Source organism: Anomaloglossus baeobatrachus, chromosome 12 (genome assembly GCF_048569485.1).
Source record: "Anomaloglossus baeobatrachus isolate aAnoBae1 chromosome 12, aAnoBae1.hap1, whole genome shotgun sequence".
NCBI lineage: Eukaryota > Metazoa > Chordata > Amphibia > Anura > Aromobatidae > Anomaloglossus > Anomaloglossus baeobatrachus.
In genome coordinates, this window is record NC_134364.1 from 130791181 (window position 1) to 130809879 (window position 18699).

An 18699-nucleotide genomic window follows, 5' to 3' on the forward strand; every position below is an offset into this window, starting at 1 on the left:
TTGTTCCCCTTCATTTTGGCACTTTGCCTCTCATCCCCCTGATGACGTCTAGTCTGAGTGTCCAGCATGGACTGAGGATTCTCAAATGAAGCGTAGGAAAACTAGAAGTAGGTAAAAAAAAAAAAAAAAAAGCAGCTAAAGCAGGGGTCGGGATTTGTTTTTGGCCTGGAGAGCCATGAACGCCACATTTTATAATGTAATTCTGTGAGAGCCGTACTCACCCGGGGGGAGCGGCGGTGGTGGAGCGGCTCAGAAGGTCCCAGGAGGCAGGGTAGACGATGCTGCGGGCACAGAGGAGGGGTGACGCGGCTCAAGAGGGTCAGTGTGTGGAGGGACGGCGATACTGTGGGGTGTCAAGGAGGCGGGCGTCATTGATCTGCCGGTGGGCTGCCTTGAATCTCCCGCAATTGACGAGATCGACTTCAAGAAAATGGCCGCTGCACGTGCACAGATCAACACAATGGACTTCAAGAAAATGTCTGCAGAGTCCTATCTGCGCACCCGCCGCCTCTGTGGCCATTTTCTTGATGTTGATCTTGTCAAGTGTGGGAGATTCAAAGCAGCCCGCAGTCCACCAGCTACTGCGGGCTCGCCGCTGCGACACCCCATGAGCCCACAGTATCACTGACCCTGCGCCAACACTACCGCCACGGTAAGCCATTTGCGGTTTGTAAGACGCACCCCCACTTTTCCTTTTGGGGGGAAAAAAAGTGTGTCTTACAAACCAGAAGATTTGTCTGTGCGCCAGATACAGCCATCACAAGAGCCACATCTGACGCGCGAGCCATAGGGTCCCCACCCCTGAGTTAGGGGGAGCAGTGAGGGGATGGTCATTAAGGTACATTAGAAGAAAAGTTAGATTATTACAATAAAAAGCCATTGAGGATTAATATCGAGCTTGGTTTTTGTTTATGCGGTTTTTTTTATACGTTTTGTGGCCAAAAATGCAGCAAAATGTGGGAAAAACTGCAATGATTTCCTAAGTGCATTTTTCCTTGCGTTTTTTTTCCACTTTAATTGAATTCAATAAGTATAAAAACACAAAGAATTGACGCTGTCGTTTTTTGTCACCACAAAAACTGCAATCAAAAAGAAGCAACGCGCACGCAGCCATTCTGAATTCTCCTAGACTTAGGAAAGACGTAGATGAGGGCAACAAACTGCGTCCAAAAACGCAGCCAAAAACGCAGCATGCGCATGAGGCCTAGGCCGTGTTTCCAGAATCCTCCAGTTGTCTGCCTTGTCCCTCGTAAAATCATTTACACCAGTAGAATTCTGATCATAATCTGCAGTGCAAGATGTGTCCATAGAAAGCCGACCGATGGTAAGAATGCGGCCTGCTCTCCACAGAGGGTCAAGAAGGAGGAGGCCGAGAAAGGGTTTCTAGAGCCATGTACAAGAAAAACTGATGACACTGACCCACTCTGTGACCCACTCTGTGACCCACTCTGTGACCCACTCTGTGACCCACTCTGTGACCCACTCTGTGCCACTCTGTGCCCCACTCTGTGCCCCACTCTGTGACCCACTCTGTGACCCACTCTGTGACCCACTCTGTGACCCACTCTGTGACCCACTCTGTGCCACTCTGTGACCCACTCTGTGACCCCCACTCTGACCCCCACTCTGACCCGCACTCTGTGACCCGCACTCTGACCCGCACTCTGACCCGCACTCTGACCCGCACTCTGACCCGCACTCTGTGACCCGCACTCTGTGACCCGCACTCTGTGACCCGCACTCTGTGACCCCCACTCTGTGACCCCCACTCTGTGACCCCCACTCTGTGACCCCCACTCTGTGACCCCCACTCTGTGACCCCCACTCTGTGACCCCCGCTCTGACCCCCGCTCTGACCCGCGCTCTGACCCGCGCTCTGACCCGCGCTCTGACCCGCGCTCTGACCCGCGCTCTGACCCGCGCTCTGACCCGCGCTCTGACCCACACTCTGACCAAAAAATCTGTCCATTTTATGCACACATGGAGTAAACAGTCATCTGAATTAGCCCTTATATTGGCCGAACTGACTTTCTCCCAATGACAGATGTTGAAGGTTGGGGTGGATATACCATTGGTGCAATTGGACAGGTACAGGGACCCACTTTTACCTCCATAACAGCAATCAACTGCTGTCATAGACACATTAGGCCGCTTTCACACTGCGTTATTACTTACGTTCACTGGACCTGTCGGGGCCTTTACTCAAACCGCCCCATAAAACGGGTTTCAGACAAATGCCCCAACGTGGCCAATGACTATAATGTGCTCTGTCTTGCACCATTGTCTGGCGTATACACTTTCTGCAGGCGGACACCTAGACGTAGTAGACTGTATCTGGGTGTCCGTCTGCGGAAAGCGTATACGCCCGAAAATGGTGCAAGACGGAGCACATTATAGTCATTGACCACGTTGGCGCATGCATGTGAAACCCGTGTTGCGGGGCAGTTTGGACAGAGGCCCCGACTGAACCAGTGAACGTAGGTAAAAACAGAGTGAGAAACCAGCCTAATGGCATCATGGCAGTATGATGAGCTTTACTGCAAAGGGCCCGTCTGTCTGTCTGCCCCTGTATGAAAGATGAATGAAGTGGATAAAAGGATCAGATTTTCCCTACCCAATCCTGTCTCTCTGGCTCCTCTCCTGTAAGGTGTCAGGTATTATGGTCAGTGGGGTTTCTTCTCGCTCTGCGATTCTCTCCTTTAGGCTCTGTTCACACTAGAAAAAGGATTTTTCTCAAGAAATTTCTTGAGTCTGAAAGATTAGCGCACTTGCGATAAAAAAACGCACCGAAAACCGCATGCGTTTTTACCGTGTTTTTGTGCGGTTTTGGTGCGGTTTTTCCGCAGGTTGGTCCCTGCGCTTTTTTACCATTATCTATGGCAAAAAAAAACCCAGTTAGCTGCAGAAAAGAAGTGACTGCGCATTTTTTTTCTCAAGAAATTCTGCAGAAAGAATGTTCTTGAGAAAAAAAACAGTGTGCGCACAGCTAATTTTTTTTCCATAGGTTTTGCTGGGGAATGTCTGCAGAAAGGTTGCAAGAATTTCTCAAGAAATTTCTGCAGCAAAAACGCGGGTAAAAATGCAGTGTGTGAACAAGGCCTAAGTGTGTGTGTATAGACAGCAAGGTCCAATCTCACTTGCCTGTAGACTGTAAGCTGTTTTTATCAGCTGGGTTCTCTCTATCATTCCTCTTCCCACAAGTACCGTATTTTTCGGATTATAAAATGCACTTTTCTTCCCAATAATTTGGGAGGAAACTGAGGGGTGCGTTTTATAATCTGAATGTAGCTTACCGAGGTAGTGGAGAGGGGTTGCAAGAGGCCGGGGGAATGCTGCAGCTTCTGTGCACTGCTGTGGAGGCTGTGCGGGGACTGCGACAGCTTGTGCTGGGGCGGCTGTGCGGTGTCTCCGGAGGCTGGTGCTGGGGCGGCTGTGCGGTGTCTCCGGAGGCTGGTGCTGGGGCGGCTGTGCGGTGTCTCCGGAGGCTGGTGCTGTGGAGGCTGTGCGGGGTCTGTGACAGCTTGTGCTGGGGCGGCTGTGCGGTGTCTCCGGAGGCTGGTGCTGGGGCGGCTGTGCGGTGTCTCCAGAGGCTGGTGCTGGGGCGGCTGTGCGGTGTCTCCGGAGGCTGGTGCTGGGGCGGCTGTGCGGTGTCTCCGGAGGCTGGTGCTGGGGCGGCTGTGCTGTGTCTCCGGAGGCTGGTGCTGGGGTAGAGGGGCAGGCGGTGAGGACTTCAAATAATATCGCCTAGTGTCAGTGCATGCGCAGATGTTGATCTCATCTGCGCACGCGCCGCCTCCTGCCCATTGATCTCCCAGCAGCGGATTTAAGTAAAATGGCACTTGGAGGTGGCGCTTGCGCAGATGAGATCTTGGCTTGCCATTGAGCTCAGAGCTCAATATGCGCTGACTCCGGGCGCCATTTCTTTGAAGCTCTCACCACCCGCTGCCACAGGCTGAGCCCCAGCACAGCTGCACCAGTCGCCGCCTGAGCCCCAGCACAGCTGCCCCAGCACAGCTGCCCCAGCCGCCGCCTGAGCCCCAGCACAGCTGCCCCAGCCGCCGCCTGAGCCCCAGCACAGCTGCCCCAGCCGCCGCCTGAGCCCCAGCACAGCTGCCCCAGCCGCCGCCCCAGCACAGCTGACAGTTTCTGGGACACCCACCGCCACTGCCTCCTGTGACCCTGCTCCACCACCGCTGCTGCCCACCTTCGGTAAGACGTCACTGGATTGTAAGATGGACCCTATTTTTTTTCCATCTTTCTTTGCTCTGAATTTGGTGTGCGTCTTATAATCCGGTGCATTTATAAACCAAACAACATGGGATTTTCTTGGCAGTTACAAACTTTCCAATATTAAGATTTGAGTACATTTATTCACCGCAAATCAATGAATTATTTTAAAATTTGGTGACTTTGAATTTCCAAAGCTGGTCTCATCTGTACGGAGCAGTCAGCCCTGACTGTGTAATGGCGGATCCAGCGCGCTGACATTTCCAGGAGGCATTTGTGTAGGACGCGCTCATTCCTGCCGCTGTGAATATGTGATTGTTGCAGCCATGTCTTGTGCATTCATTGCATTTAACCCTCTGAGGAGCAGCCGTTTACTTGTTCCAAGGTCTATGTCCATGCTGATGAGTTACTACTAATGGTGCTGAGAAAGTTCACTGTAACAAGGGGAGATTTACATGTGTAACTCCTACCAGTCTGATCTACGTGGGAAACACCTCATTGTGTGATTTCGGTGGGAGGGAAGAAGAAAATGGCTCTTTTGACGTTTTGTTTCCTGTCTGGAGGCGGAGGAGGAGTGCAGGTGAGACTGTGATGTCAGCCTGTCCACACCTTGCTGAGCCCTGGGATCTCATGAAGTGACTGAGTTATATCGGGAGCAAAGTCTCCAATCCACACAAAATGTTTGACGAGAAGGGACGCTTTGAAGGACTCAACCGTAGGATCTCTCGACTGTTTGGTAGGCCACATATGTGTTCTGGTTTCTTTGGGTTTTTGGTGGTGGTGTTGCCTGTAGATCTTTGGAATACCATGAACATTCCACGGTCAGAACCAAGGTTTTGTGTTTTCTTCTTTATGGCTTTGCTCTAACTTTATAGTAGTTTTCTCCGGTATGGAGTGTAGATATGGCTTGGTTCACACTGGTCTTCTGACTGGAACATGAGTGATACAGATGGTTTCCGACAGCCCCTATCGAATATAATGTGTATTTTAACAAAAGGTTATATTTGTGGCACAAGTATATAAAGTGGGTTTAGTAACTAAGACAGCAGTGTACCCAACAGATGCAGGATGTATTACACAGCCGGCATCTGCCCCTAAGTGCAGCAAGTGCAGCAAAACCTCATACAGCGGCGTGTGAGACCTCAGACCTCAGTGATGTTTCATCAATGCTTTTTTATTATCAGAGCTTGATCAGAGTTTTTCATGGACCGGAGAAAGTTTCAACATTTTTTTTTTTTCCATTTGAGAAAAACAGATGAGTTTTTCTCAGATGAAAAAAAAAAGTTGAAGAGCTGTGAAAAACGGACAGCGTGTAGATGGCATCTGAGTGCTGTCCATTATTTTGTCACAGACCCATACACTTGCATTGGCCATTTTGATCCAAGAATCAGATTAAAATCGTCATGTCTCTGTGATTTTGTGTTAACTACTGAAAAAAAGTGTCTATGTGAACAGGCACATAGACAACATTGCGTATGACAAACCAGGCGGGGGAGCTTCAGACGTTACTATCCATGATGGGAGTGTGTGAAGGAAAGTCTGCCAGAAGACCATGTAGCCACAAGGAAAAAGGAAGCTTCGGCACATCCACGTAATAGGACGGTGGTATAGGGCACAATGCTGGCTTGTGAGCCCATCAATAATTAAAGGCAACCTGTCACCAGATTTGGTGACTATAAGCTGCGGCCACCACCAGTGGGCTCTTATATACAGCATTCTAGAATTCTGTATATCGGAGCCCAGGCCGCTGTGTAGAATGTAATAATAATACTCCCCTAAGGGGCGGTTCGGTGCAGACTGTTTGGATGGGTGACTCCATTGTCCGGTACCAGCACCTCCTTTTTCGGCCATCTATATTCTCCTCCTTCTAAAGCCTGGGTGCATGACAAGTCCTACGTCATCCACACTCGCCGGCACTGAGGTCCTGCGCAGGCGCACTACAATACTTTGATCTGCCCTGCTGAGGGCACATCCACGTAATAGGACGCTGGTATAGGGCACATTGCTGGACTGTGACCCCATCAATTATTAAATATGTTCCAATAAAGATGTGCCGAATCTTCCTTTTTCCTTGTGGCCACATTGGCTACGATATTTATCTGTGAAAACTATACGTAGACCTCATACTGACCTCTGCCCGTGCCCTTACACATGTTGATCCACGGGCGCACCATTCTGTGCTCTCATTGGCCACGCCACAATGTGAATGTGTGGTGCTGATTTGTAACCGTGGCAGCCAAGGGCCTACAAAAGGTGCCTATGGCCGTCATGTTGGTCCTTCTGTGAGGCCCAGCCACAGGCTTTATTGGAGACCATCATTTTAACGATATCGTAGTACAGGTATAGTACGGCATGTACAGATGAAGCCATGTTAGTATCAATATGGTAAAATAGTAAAGTTACTTATCTTGGAAAATGGTGAAGCAAAACCAATTATTATTAGTTTTTTTTAGTTTTTACCACTTAAAAAAAATAATACAAGTTTTGGTATCGCTGTGGTCGTACTGACCATTAAGAATCATGTTGGCAACTCGGAGAGAACAGTGCAGTATTCTGGGCTTTACCTTCTGGCGGCAATGAGGGTGCCTGCGACAGACCTTCTTAGCAAAGCCTTAAAGGGGTTGTCCACTTTCAGGAAAGTAGGCCCCAAAATTGTGATAAATTTCTAAAGCCGATAGTCACCGGACCTGGGTCTAGTGCTGGCTCCATGCCGCTGGTCCAGGCCTGGTGATCAGGCTCTAGTAGTGATGTCACTCGGTGACATGTTCTGTTGAAGTGATATCACTGCTGTAGTCAAAACCGTGGGACCGGAGAAGCTGCGGGGGCCGGTGCTGGACCAAGGTATAATTAGTTATGGTGATGTTTTGGTTTTTTTTTACACAGTTTGGAACCCACTTTCCAGAAACTGGACATCCCCTTTTAAACTGGCCTTTAGGTATTGGAGCAGCGCCAGCTAAAATATTGTTTGTCTGATAAACCTCTCTCCTGATGGCCCCATACACTGGAACAATGGGCTTGCCCGAGGGTTTTTCGTGTTATTTTTGAGAGGTCAGCTGCCAGAATTATGTGGCACCGGCTTCTCTAGCCATTAAACAAAAGGAATAGGCTATTGACTTATAATGTCCCCGATATAATCTGTCAGGAGGGCTCTACCCATGCAGGTTAAAAATGGTCACCTGAAGTCACCAAAATTGTCAGGTTAAATTGAGTGTTCTCTATTTGGGGCGTTTCAGATTTTGGGGGGTTGTCCAGTATCTGTTTATCTGATCTGCCGACACAATTACTTTCCAAACGGTGTACAATCTGCGAGGAGAAGTAATGAGGAGGAGAATCGTGGTCAGACTTTCTCGTGGCTGACTACAGCGTGCTGCCATTGGAGGGAGGCACCGTGTTTCTGTCCGGTGAAGCATTTCTGTGGGACGTTCTCAGCTGCTGGACTATCTCCGTGTTGCACGGCCCGTCATGTGCCTTCATTGTGCTTCGTTCTATGGAGGATGGCAGTGTGGAGCCTCACGGCTGCTTTCACTAACGGATGTTTGAATTTTCCTTTTGGGAACATTTTGAATATGTCACTACCGGATAACCTGGCTATAGAGTTGCAGGGATTTATCAATCACTACTTAGACAGTGTTCTGGAGGCCACCAGAGAATTGGGCACTTTTATTCCTCTTGTTTCCACTGCTCTTGGCAGCGCTGCTTGTGGTTACACAGGATGGTATAGTGCCTAGAAGAGCGATTGAGGGGTTGTCCACTGCTAGGACAGGCTCTTCTGATTCCCAGGTAAAATAATAAAGCCTATACTCCCCTCCCATGCTGGTGCAGTGTCAGTGGTGTCTGGGCTTGCGGTGCAGAGGCTCACGTGGGGTGGTGAAATTATGCAAACCTCACATCTAATCAGCGCTGGCTGCTGTCTCATTGCTATCGGACCAAATGAGTTAGTCAACAGGAAGTGAGCGCTGCACTCTCTTCCTGTTGATTGTTCGTTTGGTCCAAACATGTGGAGAAGGAAGCCGGTACTGATTGGATGCGGAGCTCTTATAACGTCACAACCTCACCTGAACCCCTGCACTGCGAGCCCGGACACTGCTGGAATGGTGCCGCTACAGGAGGTGAGAATACACCTTATTATTTTACCTGGGGGAAACATGTAGAATCACAAGGGGTTATCCCGACAATGGACAACCCCTCTAAAGGGAAACTGCCGTCTGATTCATGATTCCCAAACTTCTGGCTCTTGACAGAAAATTAATTTAACAATCTGTCCGGTACTATAGCTGGAGACTAGACTTGTCTAGCACCTCCCCACCGGCTCTTCTTAGCGGCACTGTAGGTGACTGATTGGCCTCTCCCTGCGTGCACACGTATATTGTGGACATGACGGCTTGTGTTCTCTGATGGGCTGCAGACGTGACATCCCGTCTGAGCCACAATGAAGTTTTATTGCCTGTCAGGACTATACTGACAGGAACCTGATTAGGTCAACAAGTGGCTTAATTGGCACATACACACTGCTACCAGGTGGCCTCCGTTAGGTTGCCATGAAAGTTAAGGACCTCTGGCTGCTGTGAATAGAGACAGCCATGGATGGACCTTCTTTCTCAATCCGATATGGTTCCCACCTCTTGGATCTGCACCGGTCAGACATTTACGACACATTCTATGGGTTTGCCAAAACTTTCTAACATAGGAATACCCAACTGTTCAGGTGATTCTGCCCACACAGTCACCATTATGTAATAATATAGTACAAGGATCATCAACCTTTGGCATGTTTGCCCAGTCCACTGGGTAGTGTGCACGTAAACTTAGGTGACCGTCTACGCAACCTCAGATGGTTAAAATTTTGGTAAGGGTTCGGTTCCACTTGCGTATAGCTTGTGATGCCATATGCTAATGACCCTCTGCTGCAAGTGTCAGCCAAGGGTCATGCGACTGTGATCCGATCTTGTGATCGCATCACCGCTGCGGAGGAGAGGGAGGGAGCACTTTCTGTACATACTGTAAGTTGCAAACACCCATTAGTGCACGTGCACTTCACGTCTTTTAAACCCACACGAATCATGAGACGTTTTCCACAAGGAAGACTGTTCGGGACATGTCCACATATTTGTCCTGTTCCGTCATTTTTTGAGTGCTTAGTATGTCGTTATTGACCGCCGACATTTTTTTTCAAGCATTTTTCCATCTTTCTTGTCTGTTTTTGCTGCCATTTAGCGGTTGTGTTGTTTTCTTCTGCTTCGTAGAAGCTGTAATGTTAAGTTTAGATGCTGACCTTTTATTTTTTCTTACAGTTGTTTAGTTTTTGTTCCATACTCTTTATTGTATGTATTTTGTTTTGTTTTTGTCTTTTTGTAAAAAGATCAGCTGTGTATTAATGTTGTGTAGTGCAGGCGAAAAACAGATGAAGATATAGGTGAAATGTGCATGTGAAGCGCCGCACCCAGGAATGTGTCTGGGGACGGGTTGTGGGTCCGGGAGATTTATTACATGTCGTGGCTACAACATAATGTATCACCCTTCTGGTGTAATTGTTTGTGTAGCTTTTACTTCCACACCAAAACCATCAAGAGAGAAGGCACTGAGTCACCGGCAGGGAGCGGAGCCGTGCAATTCAGTTGTATCTGTGTTATAAGAATGTGGATGGAATTGAATATATCCACGGTGCTGTGGACAGCCATAGACAGCTCCCGGCCTCGTAGCGCTGTGGACGGCCATAGACTGCTCCCGGACGCGCAGCGCTGTGGACGGCCATAGACTGCTCCCGGCCTCGTAGCGCTGTGGACGGCCATAGACTGCTCCCGGCCGCGCAGCGCTGTGGACAGCCATAGACAGCTCCCGGCCTCGTAGCGCTGTGGACGGCCATAGACTGATCCCGGCCTCGTAGCGCTGTGGACGGCCATAGACTGATCCCGGCCTCGTAGCGCTGTGGACGGCCATAGACTGATCCCGGCCTCGTAGCGCTGTGGACGGCCATAGACTGATCCCGGCCTCGTAGCGCTGTGGACGGCCATAGACTGATCCCGGCCTCGTAGCGCTGTGGACGGCCATAGACTGCTCCCGGACGCGCAGCGCTGTGGACGGCCATAGACTGCTCCCGGCCTCGTAGCGCTGTGGACGGCCATAGACTGCTCCCGGCCGCGCAGCGCTGTGGACAGCCATAGACAGCTCCCGGCCTCGTAGCGCTGTGGACGGCCATAGACTGATCCCGGCCTCGTAGCGCTGTGGACAGCCATAGACTTCTCCCGGCCGCGCAGCGCTGTGGACGGCCATAGACTGCTCCCGGCCGCGCAGCGCTGTGGACGGCCATAGACTTCTCCCGGCCGCGCAGCGCTGTGGACGGCCATAGACTGCTCCCGGCCTCGTAGCGCTGTGGACGGCCATAGACTGCTCCCGGCCGCGCAGCGCTGTGGACGGCCATAGACTGCTCCCGGCCGCGCAGCGCTGTGGACGGCCATAGACTGCTTCCGACTGATCCCGGCCTTGCAGTGCTGTGGACGCCCATAGACTGCTCCCGGCCTCGCAGCCCTGTGGACGGCCATAGACTGATCCCGGCCTCGCAGCCCTGTGGACAGCCATAGACTGCTCCCGGCCTCGTAGCGCTGTGGACAGCCATAGACTGCTCCCGGCCTCGCAGCGCTGTGGACGCCCATAGACTGCTTCCGACTGATCCCGGCCTTGCAGCGCTGTGGACGGCCATAGACTGCTCCCGGCCTTGCCTGTACACCATGCAACTGGATGACCCAGGAGGTCCCTTCCAACTCGCCAAGATGTCTGGGAGGTGGGAAGTCCAAGTCTGGCAGGCACCCCTCCCCCTATTGATGCGTACCAGAACAGGTGTGAACTGAAGCCGAAAACATTCATTCCAAAATTCAATACTCAGAGTGTTGTTGGTGCATTCTCTGTATGAAAAAAGGTTTTATGCAAAAGAATAACAGAAAAACATATTATTTTAATGGAAAATAAATTGCATAAATATGGCTGCCTATTATGCAAGAGTGTCTGAGCCCTGACACTTGCATCTTACAGACTAATCAATTAAATGTGCTGTTCACTTTGCCTAAGGCCTAATAAGACGTCTTCTGCTGAGAGGAGGCGCGGGATCACCCTCCTGCCAGGAAACGAGACACAGGCCTCATTCACACGGGCGGATCCTGGACGGACATGGATCCAATTCATAGTCTTGATGCGACACTCGTCTACGGCTTCTATGAATAAAACTTAGTTTCAAAACTTTTGGCAATATTAAAAAATATCCTCATGGATCCGCAGTCAGCCGATATGAACTTGTATAACAGGGTACATTTTGTGTCCTCTAAATAACCCAACACACAGCCATTAATGTCTCAACTGCTGGCAACATAAATGAGTACACCCCTAACTGAAAATTTTCTCTCCCCGATTTCATGTGACTCATTAGTGTTACAAGGCCTCAGGTGTGAATGGGGGGCAGGGGTGTTACATTTGGTGTTATCTCTCGCACACTCTCTCATACTGGTCAGTGGGACTGCATCATGGCTCCTCACGGCAAAGAATTGTCTGAGGATCTGAAAAAACGAATTGTTACTCTACATAAAGAAGGCCGATGCTATAAGAAGATTGTCACCACCCAGACACTGAGCTGCAGCATGGCGGCCAAGACCATTCAGAACAGACCTCACCATGGTTGACCAAAGAAGTTGAGGTTACATGCTCAGCGTCATATCCAGAGGTTGTCCCAGAAGGAGCGCTCTTCTAAAGATGATGCACAGGAAAGTCCGCAAATAGTTTGCTGAAGACGAGCAAACTAAGGACACGGATTACTGGAACCATGTCCTGTGGTCTAATGAGACCAAGATCAACTTATTTGGTTCAGATGGTGTCACTGTGTGTGGTTGCTCCAGGTGAGGAAAATAAAGGCAAGTGTGTCCTGCCTACAGTCAGACATGGTGGTGGAAATGTCATAGTTTGGGGCTACATGACTGGTGTGGGAAGCTACAGTTCATTGAGGGAAACCTGAATGCCAACATGTACTGTGACCTACTGAAGCCGAATGTAAGCATTATACATTCATCGTATAGGTACGGTATGGTTTTGTTATACAAGCACTGTGGCCAAGGGAATAAATAATAAAAAGTTTGAGTGTCACTTTAAATTCTGCCCTCGTTCAGACTGGTGCATTATACCTAATTGTAAAATCGCTCCCCCAACAGTTTTTAGCATTTCCTGGCAGGAAGGATTTACTGTATCTCCTGTCATGGCTGTTATGCCCTGGGCAGACGGCAACAAAAGACTGCCCTGTAACAAGTCACTATATACCTTGTGTTACAGCCCATTCACACTTTACAATTGCAAATTAAGGATTTGCATTTTTTTTCTTTCATTGACAAAATGTTGCTTGTGCAATTAAATTTTTTTTTTTTAAACTTTTGTTTTCAGGTACATGATATCCACATAGTGTGTGTATATATAACAATAAAAAAATAAAAAAAATATATATTATATATATTAAAATATATATAATTTGGTTCTATTTATTTAATGGTTGTACTTCATTATTACAAGAGTTGAAAAAAAAAAAATAGAGAGGACCGATGTTTAATCTTTATTTTATAAATGAATAGTATACATGAAAATAAGCAACTTATACATTATTACACTAATCTGCTTTTTTCACTCTAGTCCTATATATATGAGAGAAATTTGATTTTTTTTTTCTTTTTTTCCATAATTAATTCATGGGTAAAATTTTTATTTAATGACGATAAATATTTCCATTACTGATATAGGAAATAATGGCCGGCGCAAAAAAATAAGATTCTATGTAGGGAGGAGTTGGAGCCAGACAATCTGCTTCATGTTCTCTCACAGTTCTCCATAGAACTTTATAAGCACTAACTGTCATCTTTCTCAACAATGGTAAAATCTGTCTTCACTGTGAAGACAGATTTTACCCCTGAATTGAAAATGTTGAGACAGAAATATCAGTATAAGAGGAGAAAGAAGCAGATTTCTGTAATAATATATTAGAAAGTTTCTTGATTTTAACCTGGGGTGATACAGGACTTTATTTTTCTCTAAGGGGCTAAGTCCTTATGAGTTTTAACGTTCTCTCCTGACTCACAGCACCAATTCTTCTGCTCTCAGTGATGTCACATGGACAGAGCAGTTCCTTCTCTTTGGCTCTCTTGATGGGGCGTTACTGCCCATGTCCTGTCCTGTCCTTAGCCACGTCTAAACACGTTGGGCTAAGCCGGCTGTCAATCAACAGAACTTCACCAGTAATGCAACATCAACAGAGCAGAAGAGAATGACCTGCCCCATCAATGTTTCCTCACAGCAGGTACCTCATATTGGGAAAAGAGTCCTGGATAACCCCTTTATATCTAATATATAAAGCTGTATGTGTGTGTGTATGTATGTGTGTATGTATGTATGTATGTATGTATGTATGTGTATGTATGTATGTATGTATGTGTGTGTATGTTCACTAAAGGAATCCGCACCTTCACATATAGTCACAACATTTTTCACAGACTCCCCATGTGACCCAGGGAACGTCATAGACTATGTTTTGAGGGGAAAATGTAACCCTGTGCTATTCCCCAAAAAATCTGCTTACATTAAAGTGAACGGAGCTGCGAGTCACAGGTCATTAATAGGAGCTGTGAGTGGTTGCTATAGGAACAAAGGACATTCATAGTATAAGAAGCTTATGTGTGAGGTAATATGATGTCGGCAGAGAAGGAGGGAGGGACAGAGGGGGAGAGACGCAGAGAGAGGAAGGGACAGACGCAGGAAGGGACAGACGCAGGAAGGGACAGACGCAGGGAGGGACAGACGCAGGGAGGGACAGAGGGAGAGAGACGCAGAGAGAGGGAGGGACAGAGGGAGAGAGACGCAGAGAGAGGGAAGGACAGAGGGAGAGAGACTGAGAGGGAGGGACTGAGGGACAGAGATGGAGATGGAGGGACAGAGGGAGAGCAAGGGAGGGAGGGACAGAGGGAGAGCAAGGGAGGGAGGGACAGAGGGAGAGCAAGGGAGGGAGGGACAGAGGGAGAGCAAGGTAGGGAGGGACAGAGGGAGAGCAAGGGAGGGAGGGACAGAGGGAGAGCAAGGGAGGGAGGGACAGAGGGAGAGCAAGGGAGGGAGGGACAGAGGGAGAGCAAGGGAGGGAGGGACGGAGGGGGAGGGAGGGACAGAGGGAGAGGGGAAGGGAGGGACAGGGAGAGGGGAAGGGAGGGACAGGGAGAGAGAGAGGGAGGGACGGAGGGACAGGGAGAGAGAGGGAGGGACAGGGAGAGAGAGACGGAGGGACAGGGAGGGAGAGAGAGGGAGGGACAGAGGGAGGGAGGGATAGAGAGACGGAGGGACAGGGAGGGAGGGACAGAGAGAGGGAAAGAGTGAGAGAGAGGGGGAGAGACGGCGAGAGTGGGGGAGAGGGAGAGAGAAAGGGAGGGAAATAGGGGAAGAAAGAGGAGGAGAGTGCGTGCGTGCAAGAGACACAGTTACGATCCCGGACACCACCGGGTACTAAAGCCAGTATACTATAGACATATGAACGAAAACAAATACTTTGCAAAACAAAAAAAGGAATATAAATTAGGTTTACCTGAGACTTAACACAAGAGAAAAATAAGACATTAACAAAAAAATAATTAAAATGTAAAATAATCAGAGCTTACACTTTTTGGACTCCAGACCCTAAGCGTTTTGTGGTATCAGACATGGTGAGATGTGGACGTTGGTTTTAGCTTTTTAATACTTCAGATGAATGAGCATCTGTCCGTGTTATGTGACCATTCACACTGCGCCAGTGAGGCTCGGGCTGAGGGTCAAATCTTACAAATGTGTATGTATTATAATGATTTATTACTTTCTCATTCATTGACCTTTTTATTTTCATTTTGTAGAAACCCCGAGGCTGTCGGCCCCCTCACCCTACAGCAATGAGAAGTTATCTAGCCCTGCTACATTCTGTGCTGTAATTTATGAATCGGAGTCTCCTCTAAGTGTCATCTCACCGGTAACCTCAGGCTCACTCGGAGAAGATTCCCAACTCTATAGGAATACAAATGGCAAAGCAGTCAACGACGAGCAACTGAGGAAACGTTCCAGCGATCTGGCCATGGACCTGCCGACATCTACAGCTGAGACTCTGCAGACAAGCGGCCAGGAAACGCAACGTGGTGTGAGAAATGGAAACACCATGAATAGTAACGGCGGTGTAAAGAGATACGGCCATCTTGGCTCTACATCGTTTTCTAGCGTAATCGCTCACAAGCTAAGCTATGTGGAACGTGTAGTGTGCGAGATTATAGAAACGGAGAGGATGTATGTTCAGGATCTCCGGAGTATTGTGGAGGTATGTATGACAAGACGGAAGTCTTTTTTCATATATTTTCGTCACTACTTCTCTCTTGATACGTCTGCCGTGTGGGACGTTGTGGACCACCAGCCTCTACTCTGTATGGTTCTCTCTACTGATCTTCAGAAGACCACTCTCTCCTTTTTTGTTTCGCACGTTTACTGTCTCTACGTCTGCCCTATTTCTTTTCTTTTGGGTTTACTTAGTCATAGGTCCTGTTTACACCGCTCTGTTGGCCAAATGGCCAGTGGACTTGGCTTTCAGAACAGCTCTTGCGTTGTGTTCCCACAGTTTCCAGGTGCCACCCAAATCTTGCGTGTCATGTTAGCCGCTCCTCAAAAACATCACCAGAAACCATATTTTACTGTGGAAGCAAAAATGTGTCTTGTTACTTTGATTTATTCTCTTCTTGAGTTCCTATTTCTCGCTTTGAATCCTCATCTCAAGCCCATCACTCCCCACCAATCTATTTGTAACAGTGCCTTCCCGTGAAAGACAAGTATCAATGTTGGCTCATTGATGGCCTTTCTCTGTTGGAAGCCCCACAGTTCGTGAGCGCACAGTCACAATCCTATTCCTCTTTGCTGCAATTGGCAAAATCATAGGGCCCCATAGCAGAAGCCCTAATATGCCCCCCTCCCCTTCAGTGCCACGACTTATAGTGACAGTGTAACGCCCAACTTTTAAAGGCCGAGGAGAGAACACGTATTGCAATACTTTCAAAGTAATTTTGCCCTATAGTTTTTTCACCCGCTATGATACCACATTCATGGCCCTCCTAAATTGCAATGCCCCCTAAACACTGTAATACCCCACACAGTGAATTCCTCCACAGAACAGTTTGATTCCCCCACACACGAGACCCCCATTGACTGTGACACAGTATTGTGGCCACCATAGTCTCAAAACACAGTATAACCTAAAATACTGCTATACCCGAGATCCCCCAACCTTTCTGACTTTGAGAGCCACATTCCACTCTGAGAGAGGATTACGAGCCACATCCAGACCCCCCCATCACATTACTGACACCTAGAGCCCCCATTACCAGTATGACAGCCAGAGCTTTTCCACAGAAACCACACTGAGGCAGTATATCAAGATCCAGGGGGTTCCTAACCTACCCCCATTCAGATCTACTCACAAAGTCACCATTAGGAGACGTCCTCTTCATAGCTGGCTGCTAGACCTGATGCTTATGCACCACGTTGGAAGACAGCGACGAGCCACACATCAAGAGCCCACAAGCCACATGTGGCTCCCGAGCCACAAGTTGGGAACCTTGTTCTACACATTATAATACCTGACCCCTACAGCCCTCCACACAGTATAATGCCCCCCATAGCCCTCCACACAGTATAATGCCCCCCATAGCCCTCTACACAGTATAATGCCCCCCCATAGCCCTCCACACAGTATAATGCCCCCCATAGCCCTGCACACAGTATAATGCCCCCCATAGCCCTGCACACAGTATAATGCCCCCCATAGCCCTGCACACAGTATAATGCCCCCCATAGCCCTGCACACAGTATAATGCCCCCCATAGCCCTGCACACAGTATAATGCCCCCCATAGCCCTGCACACAGTATAATGCCCCCCATAGCCCTGCACACAGTATAATGCCCCCCATAGCCCTGCACACAGTATAATGCCCCCCATAGCCCTGCACACAGTATAATGCCCCCCATAGCCCTGCACACAGTATAATGCCCCCCATAGCCCCGCACACAGTATAATGCCCCCCATAGCCCCGCACACAGTATAATGCTCCCCATAGCCCCGCACACAGTATAATGCTCCCCATAGCCCTGCACACAGTATAATGCTCCCCATAGCCCTGCACACAGTATAATGCTCCCCATAGCCCTGCACACAGTATAATGCCCCCCATAGCCCTGCACACAGTATAATGCCCCCCATAGCCCTGCACACAGTATAATGCTCCCCATAGCCCTGCACACAGTATAATGCTCCCCATAGCCCTGCACACAGTATAATGCTCCCCATAGCCCTGCACACAGTATAATGCCCCCCATAGCCCTGCACACAGTATAATGCCCCCCATAGCCCTGCACACAGTATAATGCCCCCCATAGCCATCCACACAGTATAATACCCCCCATAGCCAGCCACACAGTACAATAGCCCCCACAGCTCCGCACACAGTATAATGCCCCCCATAGCTATTCACACAGTATAATGCCCCCCATAGCCCTGCACACAGTACAATAGCCCCCACAGCCCCGCACACAGTATAATGCTCCCATAGCCCCGTACACCGTATAATGCCCCCATAGCCCTGTACACAGTATATTGCTCCCATAGCCCCGCACACAGTATAATGCCCCCATAGCCCCGCATACAGTATAATGCTTCCATAGCCCCGCCACACAGTATAATGCCCCCTATAGCCATTCACACAGTATAATGCCCCCATAGCCATCCAAACAGTACAAGGGACTCCAGCCCCGCACACAGTACATTGGCCCCCACAGCCCCGCACACAATACATTGCCCCCACAGCCCTCCACGCTGTATATTGACCCCCAAACAACGCACAAGAAAACTTGTCTCACTCACTGAGGTACAGGTTGTGTATGAAAGTGCCATTACTGCAGGGTTTCATCTTCAAAAAGAGCATCGGTGGTCACAGTCTTGCAAAAATGACTGCAAAAAGCGGAATGTATTACACTGTGTAAATTTACCCCAGAGAGGCTTCCCATAAACCTCTTTTCTCGCCTATCAACAGTTATAACTAGATATAAAGTAAGGTATACAATGTTGTTGCAGTTATCGTGCAGAGCTGAACTATCCTGTCTCCAGGAACCTGATGGCTGATCCTTGCGGTCCGTCCCACAGGCAGTGTATATCCGGCACAGGTACTATGATTTCAGCCATAAGTGTCTGATTCTGAAATGCTACAGCTTTGCTTGTCAGCCGAGAATCATACCGCTGACTGGCCAGAAAGATCGGTCCCCGGCAGTTTCATCCTGCCCACTGCCAATGACTGACAGGTCCTTCTCTATACATGCAGACGGGGAGAAACCTGTTAGTCAATGTCAGAGGGCAGTGTGTAATGCTACCACCAGGGGGCGATGGTACGCAGGAGAGATGTAGAGCTCCT

The 18699-nt window shown here is 48.9% G+C and overlaps 1 protein-coding gene across 1 annotated transcript in view; it reads left to right on the forward strand.

Moving 5' to 3' along the window:
• The first annotated feature begins 4847 nt into the window (after positions 1 to 4847).
• Positions 4848 to 18699, forward strand: part of PLEKHG3 (pleckstrin homology and RhoGEF domain containing G3) — a 98273-nt gene continuing 84421 nt past the window's right edge. Inside the window, exons 1-2 of the mRNA XM_075330879.1 lie at positions 4848 to 4963; positions 15117 to 15568. Of these exons, the coding sequence (XP_075186994.1) occupies positions 4906 to 4963; positions 15117 to 15568 (510 nt within the window). The 5' untranslated portion in view covers positions 4848 to 4905. The remainder of the gene's footprint in view (positions 4964 to 15116; positions 15569 to 18699) is intronic.